The sequence below is a fragment of the Manihot esculenta genome, chromosome 3 (genome assembly GCF_001659605.2).
Source record: "Manihot esculenta cultivar AM560-2 chromosome 3, M.esculenta_v8, whole genome shotgun sequence".
Classification (NCBI taxonomy): Eukaryota; Viridiplantae; Streptophyta; class Magnoliopsida; order Malpighiales; family Euphorbiaceae; genus Manihot; species Manihot esculenta.
Genome location: NC_035163.2, coordinates 27,191,037 through 27,208,285, shown reverse-complemented (window position 1 = coordinate 27,208,285; position 17,249 = coordinate 27,191,037). Strand labels below are relative to the sequence as shown.

The following is a 17,249-nucleotide window of genomic DNA, read 5'->3' as shown; positions in this document are numbered from 1 at the left end:
TTTCAAAGGAAAAATTCTTTCCCCATAAACTAGAGAGTGAAGAAAGTCAAACGATGTAGACAGTGAATATAGGATTTTTCTATACTTCACCAGATCAGCGTAACTTTTGTTGACCATTGGAAGTGAAATATTTTATATTTATAATCTAGAGATTGTCTTCATTTTATAACTAACAATATAGAATTCTTCTTGGATCACAATCAAAATATACTATGAGATTTGCTATCTTTAAGGGAATATTTTGGTTTGTGAATTATAAAATTCCAGATTCTCATTATAATTTTTAGTATTTTTTTTAATAATCAATTCCAATTAGTTTAAAATGAAAATTTAATTATTATATAACACATATGCAGATTCAAGTCATTTTATTACATAATCAATTCCAATTAGTCGCTAAGATTTTATTTTATTAATAAAATAATTTTTTATTAAAATAATATTTATAATAATTTAATTTTTTAATTTGAATTAATTTTATATATATATATACCTGAATCATTTTGATGATTAAAGAATTTTGCCAATGGCTTCACTACATCATATCTGGGTTTTTTCTATTTTTGTTTTTTTGGTCTCTTCTTCAATTTGCCGTGAGTGGAGCTATTCCACCCTTTAAGGCAGAGATAACTTGATGTCGTCGACGAAATATTTGCTTCAGCCTCGGTAATTTCTCCGGCGTAATATATATAGTTTTGGATTTTATCTGTTAGATCTATATTTTTCATTGAGGAGGCTTTTGATTTGAGATCTGTTATGTTGGTTCTGTATGGTGCTGTAACTTAATCCTCTGTTTTCCATTGATGATTTGTGGAGGTGTTAAAGAACAGTGAACCGCCGCCTGAGTGCGAATGGCTCTTAACGGCTGCTCTATGGCTACGATAGAATGAAAATGCCATTGCACTGGATCTGGTTTTCAGTTGTCGTCGATGTGGAGCTTGAGAAGCTCGGTTGTATGCATGTCTCATTAATTAATAAAGTTAATATATTTAATCAAATATTTGATAAAATTATTTTCAAATAATTGAGATGAGGAAAAAAAAAAAAAGAAACAGAATGAAAAGTAGAAACACAGAGAAGAAGCTGGGCCTGGATTTTATGGTTGTTCAATTGCAAGTTTTTCTTTCAAATATGAATCTAATGGCTGAGATCTGCTACCTTTGTAGCAGAGCCCACCAAAATTATTATTACATCCCCAAACTTCACAGATGTACACAACTCGTCCTTCTTCTTCTTCTTCTTCTTCTTTCTTTTTTCCTCCTTTAATTTCTTGATTCACATTTATCTTCTGTATCAAACTATAAGCTCTAATTATGCTACATAATCAACACCATCTCCAACATTTTCACTTCACAACACCAGAGAAAAAGAAAAAAGAAAACAGAATTTATAAATTAATCTAAAAAAAGAAAGAGAAAAACTGAAAAGGGATCAACCATAATGGAGATGAATATGAATTTGTCTGAAGCTCTCAATCCTCTGTATGCTCGGAGTTGATTTCATTTTCCTTTTTTACCCTTGTCTGAATCCCATAATAGCTGACATACCACTTGACAAATTTCCTCAACCCTGTGCTCAAATCTGTGGTTGGCTTGTACCCAAAATCTCTGTAAGCCAAGCTCACATTGGCATGCGTGTATGGCACATCCCCATTTCTTGGCATCTTAATCACATGTTTCTTAGCTTTTGTGTGTAATAAAGATTCCAAAATTGACACCAATTTCCCAACTAGAACAGGGGAAGTGTTTCCAAGGTTGTATACTCTTAGCTGTGCTGGAGCTTTCTTCTTTCCGCCGCTTCCTGTGCTCTTCTCCGCCGTGTCCAACGCCCCTATACACCCTTTCACTACATCGTCAATGTATGTGAAGTCACGCGCCACCTGTTTCTCATCTTGTGTCTGGTAGATATCTATGGGTTTACCTTGTAAAATATCTTTTGTAAAGAAGAAATAAGCCATGTCTGGTCTTCCCCAGGGACCATAGACTGTAAAGAATCTTAAACCTGTGAGTGAAAGCCCGTAGATATGGTTGTAAGTATGAGCGATTTCTTCTCCTGCTTTCTTGGTGGCTGCATAGAGACTTGCCGGTTGATCTGTTCTGTGAGTTTCAGAGAAGGGGACTTGAGTGTTAAGACCGTAAACGGAGCTTGATGAAGCCCAGACGATCGCCGGTTGTGGATTTGCAGCTTTGGCAACCTCGAGAAGATTGACGAAACCTGCAATGTTAGAGCTAACGTAGGATTGTGGGTTTTGCATGGCGTAGCGAACCCCAGCTTGGGCTGCTAGATGTAGGATGTGAGTAAACGGCACCACGTCAAAGAGCTTCGCTAACAATGGCTCATCATTAAGGTCTCCTTCAACGATAAACACTTGGTGTTTCAGCAGAAGTTTCTGTCTGGCTCTTTTCAATGATGGGTCGTAATAGGAATTGAAATTATCCAACCCAAGAACCCCATCTCCTCTCTTTTTCAAAGCAAGCGAGCAGTGTGATCCAACAAATCCAGCAGCGCCAGTGACCAACACAGAGAACCCATTAGGCCTGCGAGGGGTAGAGGAATGACGAACTTGTTTCTCCCAGGCAGCGCCACCGACAGCGGAGGAGGAAGAGGCAAAGAAAGCAGTGGAGAGGAAGTTGTGGTGGTGGAGATGATGATGATTATGATCAGAAAGAGGAGGACAATTGATAGTGAAGAAAAGAATAAGAACAAGAGCAATAAGGAGAGTAGCACGAAAGAGAAGCTTAGAGGAAGCATTGAGGACTTTAGTATTGTGAATCTTGCGAAGGTAGCTGTTGTATCTCTCAAGCTTCATGGTCTTGCTTGTGTCTGGAGGAGAAGCCATTGCTGTCGAACTGTAAAAGAAACAATAGTAGTCTTATGTGTTCTGAAAGATCTGATAAAAAAGAATCAGAAAGGGCTCAAATGCTTGGGAAGAAATCAAGAGAGAGCTTCCAGGTTGAGCCCTGAAATTGTGAAGAGACGAGTGGAATATTATAAAAGAAAAGGGAGAGAGAGAGAGAGAGAGAAATGGGCTGGTGTTGGTTGGACAGTGGAGTAGAGAGATCACTTAGGATTTTATTTTTTTGAAAAAAAAAAAATACTTTTTGTTAAAAAAAAAAAAAGAAAAAGAAAAAGGGAGACGGGTGTTAATCATATCAAAATTACTGTAAAAATAATGGAATTATATTAATAATTATTAAGAGATGGAAAATGCCAGCTATCTTCTTGTGTGGAAAATCATGTGATTTCCATGTGGGAAGATGTGAACACACTAGTTTTTTCTTTTCCTTTGAAGATTTTAAGCTTAGAAATTATTAAAAACCTTGATATTCAACCCCATTTGTTCATCTGATACATATACAGTTGGCATTTTATTTAAGTTCAAATATAAATATTAGATTTTATGTATAAAGAGAGGGGAGTAATTTTCTTCTAAAATAGAAGAAGAATATAAAAAGGGTATTGAAGAATGGATAAGCAAGTGGTGGCACATTAAACAATAAGAAGATGAGGGGGATGGGGCTGGCTTCTAGAGGGAAGGGAAGCTTCCTACTTCGTAGGGTACCCTCTTATTTTAGGGTGTATTTCTATAAATATTCTCTATTTTATTAAAATTATAATTATAATTTTTATTATTAGTTAATTAAAATGCTTATATATTGTGAATTACCCTTTATTTTATGGTCTTGCCTCATGCTATTTTCTATATGAGGTCATTCTCTCTCTATCACATGGGAAGATATTGCTTGCTCATAATTTAATGTACTTGGATTTTTATCAACCAACCGTAAAATTAGTTGCTAAAATTCGATTTTTTCTTTTTGAATTTTAAAATTAAAAAAAAATTAAAGCATTTTAGAAAATCGCTTTAAAGAGAAATTTAATTTTTTTGACAAACTTAAAAATTACAAATATGTATTTGGTTGGTATGAAATTTATAAATTTAAATAGAAGAGATTAATGAAAAATTGTAGGAGGTAATAGATTTTATAGTGGACATGGATGTTTTAGGATCCATATAATAGGATACTGATGTTCTAAGATCTAGATAATACAATTTACAATAGTTGTATAAATTTAGCTGGAATAAATTGTGTTTCTCTCGTTTTATTTTTTTCTTTTTGTCTGCTAATGATGTCTAATGACCTTTTTGCTATAGTACTATATGCCTCTGTCATACAGGTCTGTACGTATAAAAGTATAAGATATTCTTTTCATGTCAAACGGTTATTTAATTTCTTTCAGCGCGCATGCAGATATGACTGCTAGGTGAATAGATTTGTTGTCCTTTCTCACGTCATGTTATCAAGTTTTCTGATGAATTTGGACTTATGAGTGATCCAATTCACTCTGCGAGTCTAAATTAGAACTGAAAATATTGAACCGATTTATCAAAAAAGTTTCATGAATTTTAAATCAATACTACCTTTATGAATTCTGCCTGAGACGCGTGAAATTCAATCATCACGAAATACCATAAAACAAAGCACATAATTTTAGATGGGAAATAATAATAATAATAATAATATATTTAGTCAAAATAAAAAAGAAAAATTAATGATTCGGAATAAGAAGAATCAATCCCTCCAATTGGTTGATGGTTTTGCTTTTTGAGCAAAATTGAATGGTTTTGTGTACGGTTGGAAAATAAACGTTCGCCTGTGAAACTACGTGCATATATAGTGGATTCTGTCCTTGTTCACTGTATACACTACCCGCACCTTTAATATTTATTTATTTATATCAATAAATAGTAAAAAGAAAATTTAATTAATATAAAAAAATATTTATTTATTTATATAGATTGAATTTTAACCCCGCAAAATGAAATTGCAACTCAACCATTGATTTGATGAAACTAAAAGTCAGAGTCAATTATGTGATGGATATAAAAGCACTAAAAATTATTATAAAATTTTCCGTTTAATTAATTTTAGTAATAGAAATTATATATAATCTTATTTTTTTAGTTTCATTTGTGAATTTGTTACAATATAGATGTATCACTATAAACTGAAAATAATTTATTTGAATTTTTTTTTAATTTGACTAAACACATAATTCACACTTTTTTTTATATTAAATTATTAATAATTTAAATTTTATGACGTAGATGGATATATATCATTCGTTTAATTTTTAATTGTAAAATAATTTAATTTTTATGATATAATAGTGTGTAAATATTACACTTAATAATAAAAATTAAATTATTTCACTATTTAAATATTAAATAAAATAAAAAATTTAATTAAAATTAAGTGATTAAATATTTTTTTTATAAAATTGTAAAGAGAAAATTATGCATTTTCAACTTTGAAATTTTATAAAAAAATATTATTTAATTTTTATAATATAAAAAATTTATTAATGAAATATTTTACTTTTTAATTTCTATAATTTTTTAAAAAATAAAATTTCAGAATAGGCCTTTATTATGGAGCATCAAGGGAAATGGCATATGAAGGATAGATGGTCAATGTGAATTATTACATGCACATAAATGATTTTGGTGGTCTAATCAATTGTGAGATTCTCCACTTGCATTCAATTCACACCATACATCTCTATTAATATCACCTCCATTTTTCATATGCAAAAAATAATTATATTATTTAAATTATAATACAAATATTTACTAATTATCCATCTTATTATAATCTGCCACTATGAAAGTAAAATATTTAGAAAAATAATTATTATATTTAATAAAAATAATGATAAAATTTTAAAAATTAATTAATACTCCTTAACCTGTCTACCTCACATAAAATTAAATAGAGAAAGTATTATTTCTCTAAAGTCCAATATTATATTATTAAAATTTATATTTTGTAGAAATTTCATATATATATATAAAGAATGGTAGGGCAGTTGTAGGGTTTCGGGAATGGACTTTAGGAATTATATGGTCAAGTTAAAGAAGATGTAGATGTATAGGTGGAGCCTTCCTTTGAAAAGACTTATTGATATGGCTCATCTACAAATATTCCTAGATTTACCAACGGATCATTAGAGCAAGCACCTCAGATTAAGGATTATATTTCAAACATCTCTTAATATTAAATAAAATTTAATATTTTTAAAATAAATATAATTAAACTATTCTTCTTTCACATGAAAATAATTATTAAGTTTATTTTTATAAGGACATAATAATATTTGAGATTTTAATTTAAATTTTATTAAGAGCAAATTTAAATAGTGTGAAGGTGATGAATGGTATTTTCGTTATTTAATAATAGTAATTAGAGAGGAAAGAGAGGGGACATTATCTCTCTCTTTAAATTGTCGGCAGACTGACCTTTGAGAAAACCTTCTATATGTCACCTTCAAAACGATGTCATTTTCATTCATTAAATAGTTTATCCTTTCCAGTTTTCAAATTTCTTATCTGATAAGACTGCCTATTTCATTAATATTAAAGATGCTTTTAATCAAAACATCCCTCGGAAGAAAAAAAAATCATATGTATATATTTGATATTTTAAAATTTAAAAAGCATAGTTATATGGTGTATGTAATATTAGTTAAATAATATCACCCCTTCCCTTATATTTCTTTTTTTTTTCTCCTAACGTTTAGTTATTTTTCTATTACAATATCATCTGTCTTTATCACTTAGATCCATATGTACAGACGTGTTGGAATACCCTTTTATATCAGACGGCCATTTAATTTCTTTCGACACACATACTGACAGGGTTGCAAGATAACTGAACTCGCTTCCTTTATTTTCTGCCACGTCACCGGGCTGAACTTATTAGATTATGCAATATTGGGCCGATTTATTAAAGCATGGCCATATGGATTTTAGGTCCATATCCTTCTCTATAATCCGGCCTCATCCCATAATTAAAGAAACCCGACAATCATCAATATTCTTTCAATTAAAGATTAATTTTATTATCTTCATAATATTTTATTTTTTTGCTAAATTTTAGCAAAATTTTAGATCTTAATTTTAGGGAAAATAGATAGGGTTGAATAATTGCAAGTTTTCTCCACAATTATGGATGGAAGTTCTCAATTATTTCTTTTAATTAAGGCCATGAGAGCACAAGTTTTGGACTCATCAAATTAATTGCTTTCATAATCATAGAGTTCTTTGGGGTATGATTTTTATATTTAGGGAAAAAAAATCGCAATTTGTCGACAATGAAAAATATCTAAAACTATAGGTTTAGGAGTAAAAAAGGAAATAAGTTCAAATTAACTTCTCAATTTTTCATGATACGCAAATAAGTAATTTTAGTAATTTTTAAACTCAATACGTCCAGAGCTTTTTGTTTAGATGAATAAATTTAATTTTTAGCTAAATATAAATTAATAATTTTAAACAAATAATTTAACGTTAATATTATTATATTAATTTTTTAATTAAAATAAAAAAATTAATAATTCCATAAAAAAAATTGAAAGGGATTTATTTTACTTATAATATGGTCAAACCTGACTTATCTACTTATTTTTAATATTTTTCAGCTAATACATAGAGCTTCTAAGCTTAAAAGTAAGCTGATGAAGTTCATTGTTTTTTTTTTTTCATTTTGGTACTTGTATAAACACTAACACTTTATTTGTTTTAATACGGAAAATATTTTCAAAAGTGAATTGATTTAAAAAGGTGTAATTTGCATTTTAATTTTTTAATTTTTGTGTAATTAGTTTAATCTTTGCATTTTAGTATAGATTTAATTAATTTATAAATTTTTAAATTTAATATTTTATGTGACAATTTGATAATTTAATTGGTATATCACGTATTATTGTTATTATTTTTTATATATAAATTAATGATCAAATAATTGAAAAAATTCAATATTTATATTATTTTATATTTTAATTTAAACGTTTAAATTTTGATTAATTAACCCAACATTTATATTATTTGGGTGTTATTTTAGTGAATTTTAAAAATTAAAATATAAAAATTCAGATAAAATATTAAATATAATATTTTATTATCTTTTAAATATAAACTAATTTTATATATGAAAATATTATTAATTTATATAATTAATTATAATTAAATAATATATTTAATAATAAAAATAACAATAATCTAACCATTAAATATATTGTAAACTTTGTTTTTCATTTTTCATTAATAATTATAAAGATTTTATAATAAATATATTATTTTTAATAATTTTATATATATTATTATTTTAAATTAAATAATATATTTATTATAAAATATTCATAATTACTATTTTAAAATAAAATTTATAACTGTTGAAAATATGAACTACCCGTTTAACTATTAGTTTGTTTATCTTTAATTTTGATTTTAAAAGTTGGCCAAAATTATATCTAAACATAAAAGTTGGACTAATTTATTTAAAATTTAAATGTTTGAATTAAAATATAAAATAATATAAATATTATATTTTTCTCAATCAATTAATCAATTAAAAAATAATTATAATAATATATATAGCATACCATCTATATAATCAAATTGCCATATAGATTATTAAATTTAAAAATTTATAGATTTATTAAAATTGCATTAAAATGAAAAATTGAGCCAATTAAATTAAAATTAAAAAATATATATGTAAATATTAGACTTTTTGAGTCAATTGGCCAATAAAAAAACACGCCTAATACATAAAGATACGGTCTGATCACGTTGATGATAGTGAGATTATTTTCTACCGCTGACATTTGATTTAGTGGTGAGTGATTCTAGTGCACCTTGATGTGTTAATGATTTATTGATCAATGATTGCAGCAAGTTAGGAAGGTTCAGGGATCACTTTATGAAAGCACATGAAGTGTGCGATGTAATGTTTTGGAAAAAAATCCAAGTAGGATTGGGATCACAAAATAGTTACTATTTTCATTTTCATGTAATAATTTCTTGCCCTTATAGGAATGGCATCTCATATGCTCACATGATAACCTTAAATGAACATGAAGGAAAGAGAAGAATTGAAAGACTTACATTGAATAAGACACCTTATGCAAGGATTGAGAGGTCCATTTCATTCACATGCAGTAGGCTCATTCTTGCCTTGTGCATCTTTCTTTCCTAATCAAATGCCAAACTATGGTGTCAAGGTGATGAGACATTAAATCAGAGTGATGGGCTTCAAATTTAGTGTATACTTCATTTCATGGTGAAAAGCTCCAAAAGCAATAGCTATGAATAAGCTATTGTCTAAGCATTGAATTAATCAAAAAAATAATAATAAGTCACAACATTGCTTAGGCTGAAAGCTTGTTTTTGTGTCAAGGAAAACAGGACACTGCCTCTTGAAAATATATGAAATTTTATATGTTAATAAGAGCTATACAGAGAGAAATAATGATTTTAACTAAAGATACAATCAAAATGATGGAACAAAAGCTTTGCCAAAAAAAATCTCATTCTTAGCTTGAAAGCATCTCCAATTGAACTATCTTTTCTAATTTCAAATCAACTAATCCAACTTTGCTAGAGGCAAACATCACTACCATGTATATTATTAGTTTTGCTTTCATGATTACGTTAATGATTAGAATATTTATTTGTTAACAGAAAAGAAAGAAAGAATACTAAATTTTAATTAATATAAAGAATAAATTTATGCTAAAAAAGTTAAATTGTACATTTCAATAGATATAAAGAATAATTTAGAGGGGGGAAATGAAAATAAAAGAAAAATATTTCCTCATTTATTTTTTCATTTTATATTTAGACAATCAGAAAATTATGAAAGCAAATAGCAATAATTTAAAAAAAAAAGTATAAAAACCACTTTTATAGTTTCTTATTTTTTTAAATTAAAGAAAAATAATATAAATTTCCCTACTTTTATTAATTTTTCTTTTTCTATGTATCGCATCAACCTTATTTTAATTGTTTCCTTTCCATTTTCACTTATCCAAACCAGCTGTAACTCTGAAAGTCTAACGACTAGACGTGTCAAATAGTGAATGGTGTCGGTGTGTTAAAGTGTATAGCTTAAATCTGAAAATCAATAATTAGACATGTCAAACCGTGTACGGGTGTCGGTGGCCCCATGGCGGCTTTCTTTGACTAGCCACTGGCTACCACAATAACCAGAGCATGGCTAATTTCAGACTCGGATAGTTTCATGCAATTTATAGAAAATTTATAAAAAAATTATTTCTTCATAAAAACTACAATTTAATCCCTACTTCTAATGAAAAATAATTTAATTCATAAAATCTAATTTTATTAATAAAATAGCCTTTTATTAAAATTCTTCGGTACTTCACTTTTTTTTATTACAACTCATTCTTTGCAATTTTAATATTTATAATAATTTAATCATTTAAATTTATATATTCTTTAATTTATTAGCTATTAACAGCAAATTTTACAAAAGTATTATTTTATTGAAATAATAAAAATTCTGAAAGCAAACAATTTCTTATTAAAAAAACTAAAGACTAAGTTGTAATCTTATTGATTTTAATTCGATTTTGAACTCATGCTCAATATTTTGTTGAAAATAACCTAGAAGTAAAAAAATAAGTTTTTCCAAGAAAATAGTTTTTAAAGCAAATTTTTTTACTTATTTTTTATTGTTTGGATAGAATATTAAAGAATAAAAAAATTTTAATAGAACTTATGTATGAAAAGTTCAGTAACATCAATATTTTAAAAAAATTAATGGTAATAATAAGATTTTAAAAAATTCAGAAAATGACATTTTAAAAAAAATCTAAAAAAGGTTTAATTTTTTTATAAAAAAAATTCCATTAATAATATTGCTATATTCTCTACAAAATAAACAGAACGGTAATCTCATCAATACTCAAATTTAACCGGATATAAAAACATGGGAACCAAAATAAAGTACAAAAACAAGGAAAAGAAAAAAGAGCATGAAATCTATTTACAGCTATAACGTACACACACACCTAAATATTTTGGATTACTAAGAGCTTGATGGCATGTCAAAAGCCAACGGGAGGAATGGACATAACCTTTTGTCTCTTTAACCATGTGCAAGACATGTGGGATGTTGGATGTTCTGTTGATCACAACCGAGAAATTCGGAGGTCCATTTTGGATCTTTCATTATGACCCATTACTATTCCAAAAGATTTTGCCTTTGCAAAATAATAAGTTGGGACATCTTAGAGGAAGAGAAGAGAACATACCCACCACTATGTCCCGTTTGTATCTCTCACTAGTTTATTCTACCTTTCTAAATTCTGGACAATTTCGTCCGCCCTCCTAGGCCCAACTTGGTACGGACGGTTGTCCAACCCAATTCCAAAGAAACATTCATGAAAAAACAAAGCTTATGATGATGGCTACGGCAAGGCAGAACAATCATTCTTTTCTTTTGTTTTCCTTTTTTTTTTTTCTTTTTTTTTTTGTGATACTAAATGCACTCACTGCTGAACTAAGTTCGTGAGTGCAAGCAGAACAAGTATTCACGATCACAGCTAATAAAAAACGAACTTCTCATATCAAGACATGCTGAAAAATTATTTTGAAAAAGTGAAGACAATGACCATGATCATCTTCATAGTAATAACCCTTGGTTTATAGGCTAAACTGTTACTGTACCTAATGCGAACCGGTAGTTAAGTTTTGATACTTCCTTTGATATATCTCCAGTTCAGATCCCATTGAAACAGGGGTAAGGGGTAAGTTTTTGTTTAGCTCATATATTACCCTAAGATATATTATTCAATTCTCCATGAGACTAGTGGAGTCGAAGTCACAATCCCCCTATGCAAATGATAAAATGTAAGAACATTTTCATCCGAAGCAAAACTTCTTCTAAGTAGACGTTCTATAGTGAATAATAGTGCCAAAATCCCAACATTTAATTCAGTTTTCACAGATAGATATGCACGATTACGTGAAGATAACAGCAGACCTCATTGTTGTGGCACAACATTCAATTCGTCACTCCTTTCAGCAGTTGCATCCTTTGCATCTGGGAGAGTCTTTAGCACCTTTATGAAAAACAAAAGCAAAACTAATATCAGAAATACCAACAAAACAATAAGGCAAATATTGAGAATTACCTGGTAAAGCTGCCAAGAAGCAAAAGCATCTGTCGCAGCATACTCTAGTTGTTTCTTTGATAAAACATCTACTTCCCAGTTTCCCAGTCTAATTCTGTTCAATTTCTGAAGCTGAAAAAAGCTCACCAAATTAGGAATTCACATTAATGAAAAAAAGGGCCAAAATAACTTGGAAGTCATTGAATGCCATAATCCAGTCAGTTGTCAACGAACTACACAGGTACATAGGCATTTGTAAGAAAAAAAAAGAATTGATGCCCAAACATTGTCACTAAAGGAATTACAGATTAGGGTCTTCCAAAACAATTGGATGAGAATAAATAAATTTAAAAAAGGAGACGAAAGAAATGGAGATATAATGAGGATCCATGTAATTAGCATAACTATTTTAAGTCATTCATCACATTAAGTTTCTACTGATGAAGATATTAAGTCATTCATCACATTAAGTTCTTACTGATGAAGATATGAGAACACCCATTCTCATTTATGAGCACGTTATGTAAAACTATTCACAGCAAAGTGCCCCTGTAATTGCAAAGTGGATCTCTTCTCCAGTAGTCACTTTAAGGGTCTATTTAGCATTGTTACTGAAAAAATCACTTTTAAATATATTAGTTATAAACTATTAGAAATAATTTAAAATTAAATTTTGACAAGTTTAGTCATAAGAACAACAAATAATAAAACAGCAACTGCTTTGAATGGCATCTGAAATGGTGCTTGTCCTGAAAATTGCTTTTTACTCCTCAAACCACAATGTCAAGGGGCTCTAAGTTTTAAATTAACAATGCATTGAATCCAGCAAATGCACATGCATATTCTCTCTACGTCGTAGAGCATTTCCCCTTCAAGGATGCAGCATATTTATAACTATTGTCATTATTCATTAGCCTTGGAGAAGGTTTGCATTGAAAAATGCATAAAGCTTTCTTCAAAGCTTTTTTTTTCATCATTCTTTCCTTGTAGCTGTAGCAAACAAAGTATTCTAATAGAAGCATTAAGTTGTGCAGCAATTAAATCATATCAAAGAAATTTTACATCCACAAATTAGAGTAAATTCCCCATGCTGTCATGGTGAAATGTAATGGCATCAGGGTCAACAAGCCCCATTTTTCATAGCAGTCCAAATTATCATAAGTGATAATAGAGTTTATTGAGATTAGATATAGGCAGTCAGGAAAAAGATTGAAAAAACACAAGTACTCAAAGGAAAGACAAGACAAAAGCTTTTTGCAGAATTATCTCACTGAATGCCCAAGACTTGACTTACAGGAACTTTGGCCATCACCATCAGCTAGATGAGATAGATACCTCTTTACAAATGAGCAGTTCAGTTAGTGATCGAAGACCCCAACTTTTCGGCTTCCCACCAAGTTTTTTATTTGCCATATAGGAAAGGTCCTCCACTGCTTTAACAGATACATTATAGTCCTTGAAAACCTTAACAGAATCATTGCGAATGCCAACTCCAACCTGTAAATATGTAAACTGATTGAGAATAAACATGTTACCCAAAACAAATCAAACACATAAGAACAGGAGTAGAAACTTCTCTCAGAAATCTTATGAACCTTTAGCAGCATAGAATCCTCGAGAAGAAACTGCAGTGTCTCTGTAATTCCAGAATGAATAATATGCATCACGTGACAATAATCAGTGCCGCAGCATAACTGCATAACTGCAGCTTTTCCAGGCAAAACACCTACAAAGTACAACTCTTAGAAACAATGACATAAAAGTCTCATTGTATTCCCAAAGAATACACCTAGCATGTCACAGTTATCACACAAAACGCTAATGTATAACTAAAAAAAAAAATTTCTGCCTCTTTCTTCCTGGAAAGCCCAAGCAATAAAGCTGTCGGATGTCATTCTCCTCCCATGTTATACACATAAATACACACATGATCTCTTCAGGAAACACACATTTGAGTAGTCATACAACAAAATATGACAGTAAGCTAAATCCACATTATCAGCCTAACCCATAAACATAGGAAAAGGATAAACCTACAATTAAGGGTTTGCTTTCAGCCTTTTTGCAAGCTGAAACTGAAATATCAGGTATTAAAGCATAGTACAAAGCAAGAGCCAGAGAAAAGAGATTCTACTTCTATCAAGCCTTAGAATCAACGTTGACTTTTGTAGTTGCACCAGCAAGATGCTTGAAAACAATAGCAATAGAATGGTCTTCGTCCATTCCATCAAAAACGTTAAAACTAACCAGCATGTGGCTAAGGTTCTGACTTGAAGAACATTTGAGAGGAATAGGCATTAAAAAAACAAGTTTTGTAAATTAAAATAATAATTGAGGAAGAGAGAGCAAACCTAGATTACATTTTAAAAATGCATTCCAACTTTCCCAAATAAGTCAGTGCATTTTATTCAAAACCACAACAAAAAATAAGATAATAAACATACAAATCCAGTCACTAAATGTATTATATTATCATACATGCATCTCAAAATAGGTTTGTTAAAAAAATACAACTATATGAATCTGTTAAAAATGAATAGAGTGTTGGACATATTACACAATAATACATTTTTTAATACAGGGTTGTACAAGTACGAGCTGCTCCCACATTAAAATAACAAGCTAATTTAACGATACAATTCAATCACTTATATTATACCCTTTCATTATTTCTGTTTGCAATGTGGAACTCTTTACTCAATTCATTCCAACATAATCTATCAACTTGCAAAAATTAGATAGAGCTGAAGAATCAGCAAATATTCAAAAGAACTACCAAACAGACCTCTTCTAAATGATGGTCTCCATTCAATATCAAATCCCACAATAACTTGACCCATTTCCCCTTGTTTAGCTTCAAGACTCTGTAACAGCTCTCTTGCAGCCTTTTCTACTTCCATTGGAGTTCTGCTATATATGATGTGACCTCCAAACTTTAATGCAGGATATCTCACCTTTGTGTTAGCTGCTAGATAAGCACGAAAAAGTTACAAAGGAAAAAGGATATGCATGTAGTAAAACCAGGAACAGTAGGTTCATTCAAATAATCACTAAAATGTTCATGCGCCAGGGCTGGGGATTTTGGCGTAAAAAGTTGGCCTACAAAATCTTCAATAAGAGAATGTAACATGCTACTCTATTGCCAACATTTAGTTTGAACTCTTGAAACATGTGTGGTAGCCACAAAAAAAAAAAAAAAATCATTGTTCTATTGAATTACTTATAAAATTCAATTTTGAAATAGAGGATCAATAAAGTGCTCCCAGATAATATCTAAATTTGATTTGATCAACTATAAGATTTTTGTTTAAAAAAAAAAAACACTAAATCGCCATAAACCAATTACAAAATGTTAAGTATCAATGACGATATGGGCCAATGGCTGCAAAAATGGATCAGTAGAACATTTATAAATGTCTCTTTTATAAATTCAAATTTATAATAGACAAGGTATAGAAAATGAAGTGCACACTTAAGCAAAACAATGTGCGATAAATGAAAAATGAAATGCTGAATGCTAGTGAAATGAAAGCAACCGAGAAACCCCTATTAGGAAAATTTAAACAAACAACTGAATGCAGTGGAATTAAGCAATTGCCGGGGAATGAAATAAAAAAAAAAAAAGGGATTTGACTATACAATTTACAAGAGATAGCATAGCATAAACACCTTCACAAGGAGATAGCGAAAAGGGTCTAGAGAGACCCACAACGGAATTGGGCAACTGGCGGCGGTTTTTCCGCATATCTAGGTCATTTGGGGGAGGTGAATGTCGCTTCCTGATAACTGAAGATGAAGGAATAGTATTCGTAGGCGTTGATCGTTGAAATGCGGCTTCAACGGCATCGATAGCTTGGAGCTCTTCCTCTGTGAGGGGTTGATCCCAGTCTGGAACTGAAACAGATGGCGGAGAATGAGAAGCGATTTTGCTGTTGCTGTCCCCGCTGCTGGTCTCCTGGGAGTGCATAATATATTTAAATTTTGGCTGTGTGGGGAATGTCTGGAGGGAGTTTTTGATTGAGTCTGTTTGACAACTGAGAAAGTAAGAGAAAAAGAAAGAATCCCCGATTAGAGAAGTGATCCGATTTAGCGCGCACCTCAAATTTTTCCCTTCCAGCTTCGCGGTTTATAAATATTTTGAATGTATAAATTTTTTCAATAGATAAATCCAATTTAAAACCTTTTTTTAATAAAAAAATGGCATGAAAAATTAAATTTCTCATTTTTTTTAATAAGTTATATATTATTATTTACTGATATAAAACATAAGCGCTTATATTTTTTTTTATTAGGACCATTTTCAAATTATTTTTGGATTTTTTTATCGAATTATTTTTTGATTTTTTATTTAAACAAATTTAATAAAATTTTAAGAAAATATTAAAATCATTTAGATAGTAATTTGATAATAGTCACTTTAAAATTAAAGAATTATTAAAATTATTTAAACTCAAATATTTTTTGTATTAAAATACCATAATATCAAATTTAAATGCTCATTTATTTCAATTTTGAATTAAAAAAATTACAATTATAAAATATATAATATAAAAATTTAATGTTTTTTGTTTTAAAATTCAATAATGAAATTGTGTATAATTTAAAATGAATATTAATTATTCACGAAGAGATAAACAAAAAAAAAAACAAATATGTTTTATTCAAATATTAAAATCTACATTTTAGAATGTAAGTTTTAAATAAAACGATTTATAAATTTTAACGAAAATTGTTAACCATCGAAACCTTTTTATATTAATATAAATAATTACAAATACCATATGATTTGACAGATTAACTATAGTTTAAGGAAAAGATTTAATTTTATAATTTAATTTGTTTAATAATTATATATAAAATATTAATTAATTTATTTTAACATTTAATTTGTAAAGGTGATTAAAGTTAATTTGACTATTTATACAAATAAAATTAATGAAAAATTTCGGTAGTTGATCATTATTTTTGAAAAATATATAAAACATATTTAATATTTTATTAATTTTAATGGTTAAATGTATTATTATTTAGTTATAAAGAAATTTTTAATTTCGGTATATTTAAAGAAATTCATTTCGGTATATTTAGATCATAAAAAATTCATTTCGGTATATTTACATCATAAAAAATCTATTAATCATTTGATTCATATAAAATATTTTAATTTTTTTAATATTTAATAGTTAAAATTAATAAAATAATTAATTAATAAATTTTTAGAATATGAATGATATTTTAATATATTTTTTAAAATAAAAAAATCAACT

The 17,249-nt window shown here is 29.0% G+C and overlaps 2 protein-coding genes across 4 annotated transcripts; both read right to left on the bottom strand.

Annotated features, from left to right (window-relative positions):
* Positions 1-1,094: 1,094 nt before the first annotated feature.
* On the bottom strand, positions 1,095-3,044 carry LOC110611584 (UDP-glucuronate 4-epimerase 6). Its single transcript, XM_021751975.2, has one exon. It carries the CDS (start codon positions 2,837-2,839, stop codon positions 1,472-1,474), a length of 1,368 nt encoding a protein of 455 aa, XP_021607667.1. The 5' UTR covers positions 2,840-3,044; the 3' UTR covers positions 1,095-1,471.
* A 5,509-nt stretch (positions 3,045-8,553) lies between these two features.
* LOC110611087 (Werner Syndrome-like exonuclease) lies at positions 8,554-16,099 on the bottom strand. 3 transcript variants are annotated; one of them, XM_021751212.2, is made up of 7 exons: positions 15,652-16,099; positions 14,768-14,947; positions 13,578-13,708; positions 13,318-13,479; positions 12,004-12,114; positions 11,853-11,931; positions 8,554-9,032 (listed from the first exon to the last, which is right to left on the bottom strand). In XM_021751212.2, exons 1-6 carry the CDS (start codon positions 15,947-15,949, stop codon positions 11,854-11,856), a joined length of 960 nt encoding a protein of 319 aa, XP_021606904.1. In that variant the 5' UTR covers positions 15,950-16,099; the 3' UTR covers positions 8,554-9,032; position 11,853. The 3 variants fall into 3 exon arrangements, with proteins under 3 accessions (XP_021606904.1, XP_021606903.1, XP_043810592.1); XM_021751211.2 differs by having other exon boundaries at positions 8,557-9,037; positions 15,652-16,098; XM_043954657.1 differs by lacking the exon at positions 8,554-9,032 and having other exon boundaries at positions 11,714-11,931; positions 15,652-16,098.
* Between the last annotated feature and the right edge of the window lie 1,150 nt (positions 16,100-17,249).

Excerpts from the sequence above, each read along its gene's own strand:
- LOC110611584 (XM_021751975.2), bottom strand. The coding sequence starts at position 2,839 with ATGGCTTCTCCTCCAGACACAAGCAAGACCATGAAGCTTGAGAGATAC.
- LOC110611087 (XM_021751212.2), bottom strand. The coding sequence starts at position 15,949 with ATGCACTCCCAGGAGACCAGCAGCGGGGACAGCAACAGCAAAATCGCT. Across the intron at positions 14,948-15,651 it reads TTCGCTATCTCCTTGTGAAG|CTAACACAAAGGTGAGATAT; the intron begins GTGTTTATGCTA and ends CTTATCTAGCAG. Across the intron at positions 13,480-13,577 it reads AGGATTCTATGCTGCTAAAG|GTTGGAGTTGGCATTCGCAA; the intron begins GTTCATAAGATT and ends ACATATTTACAG.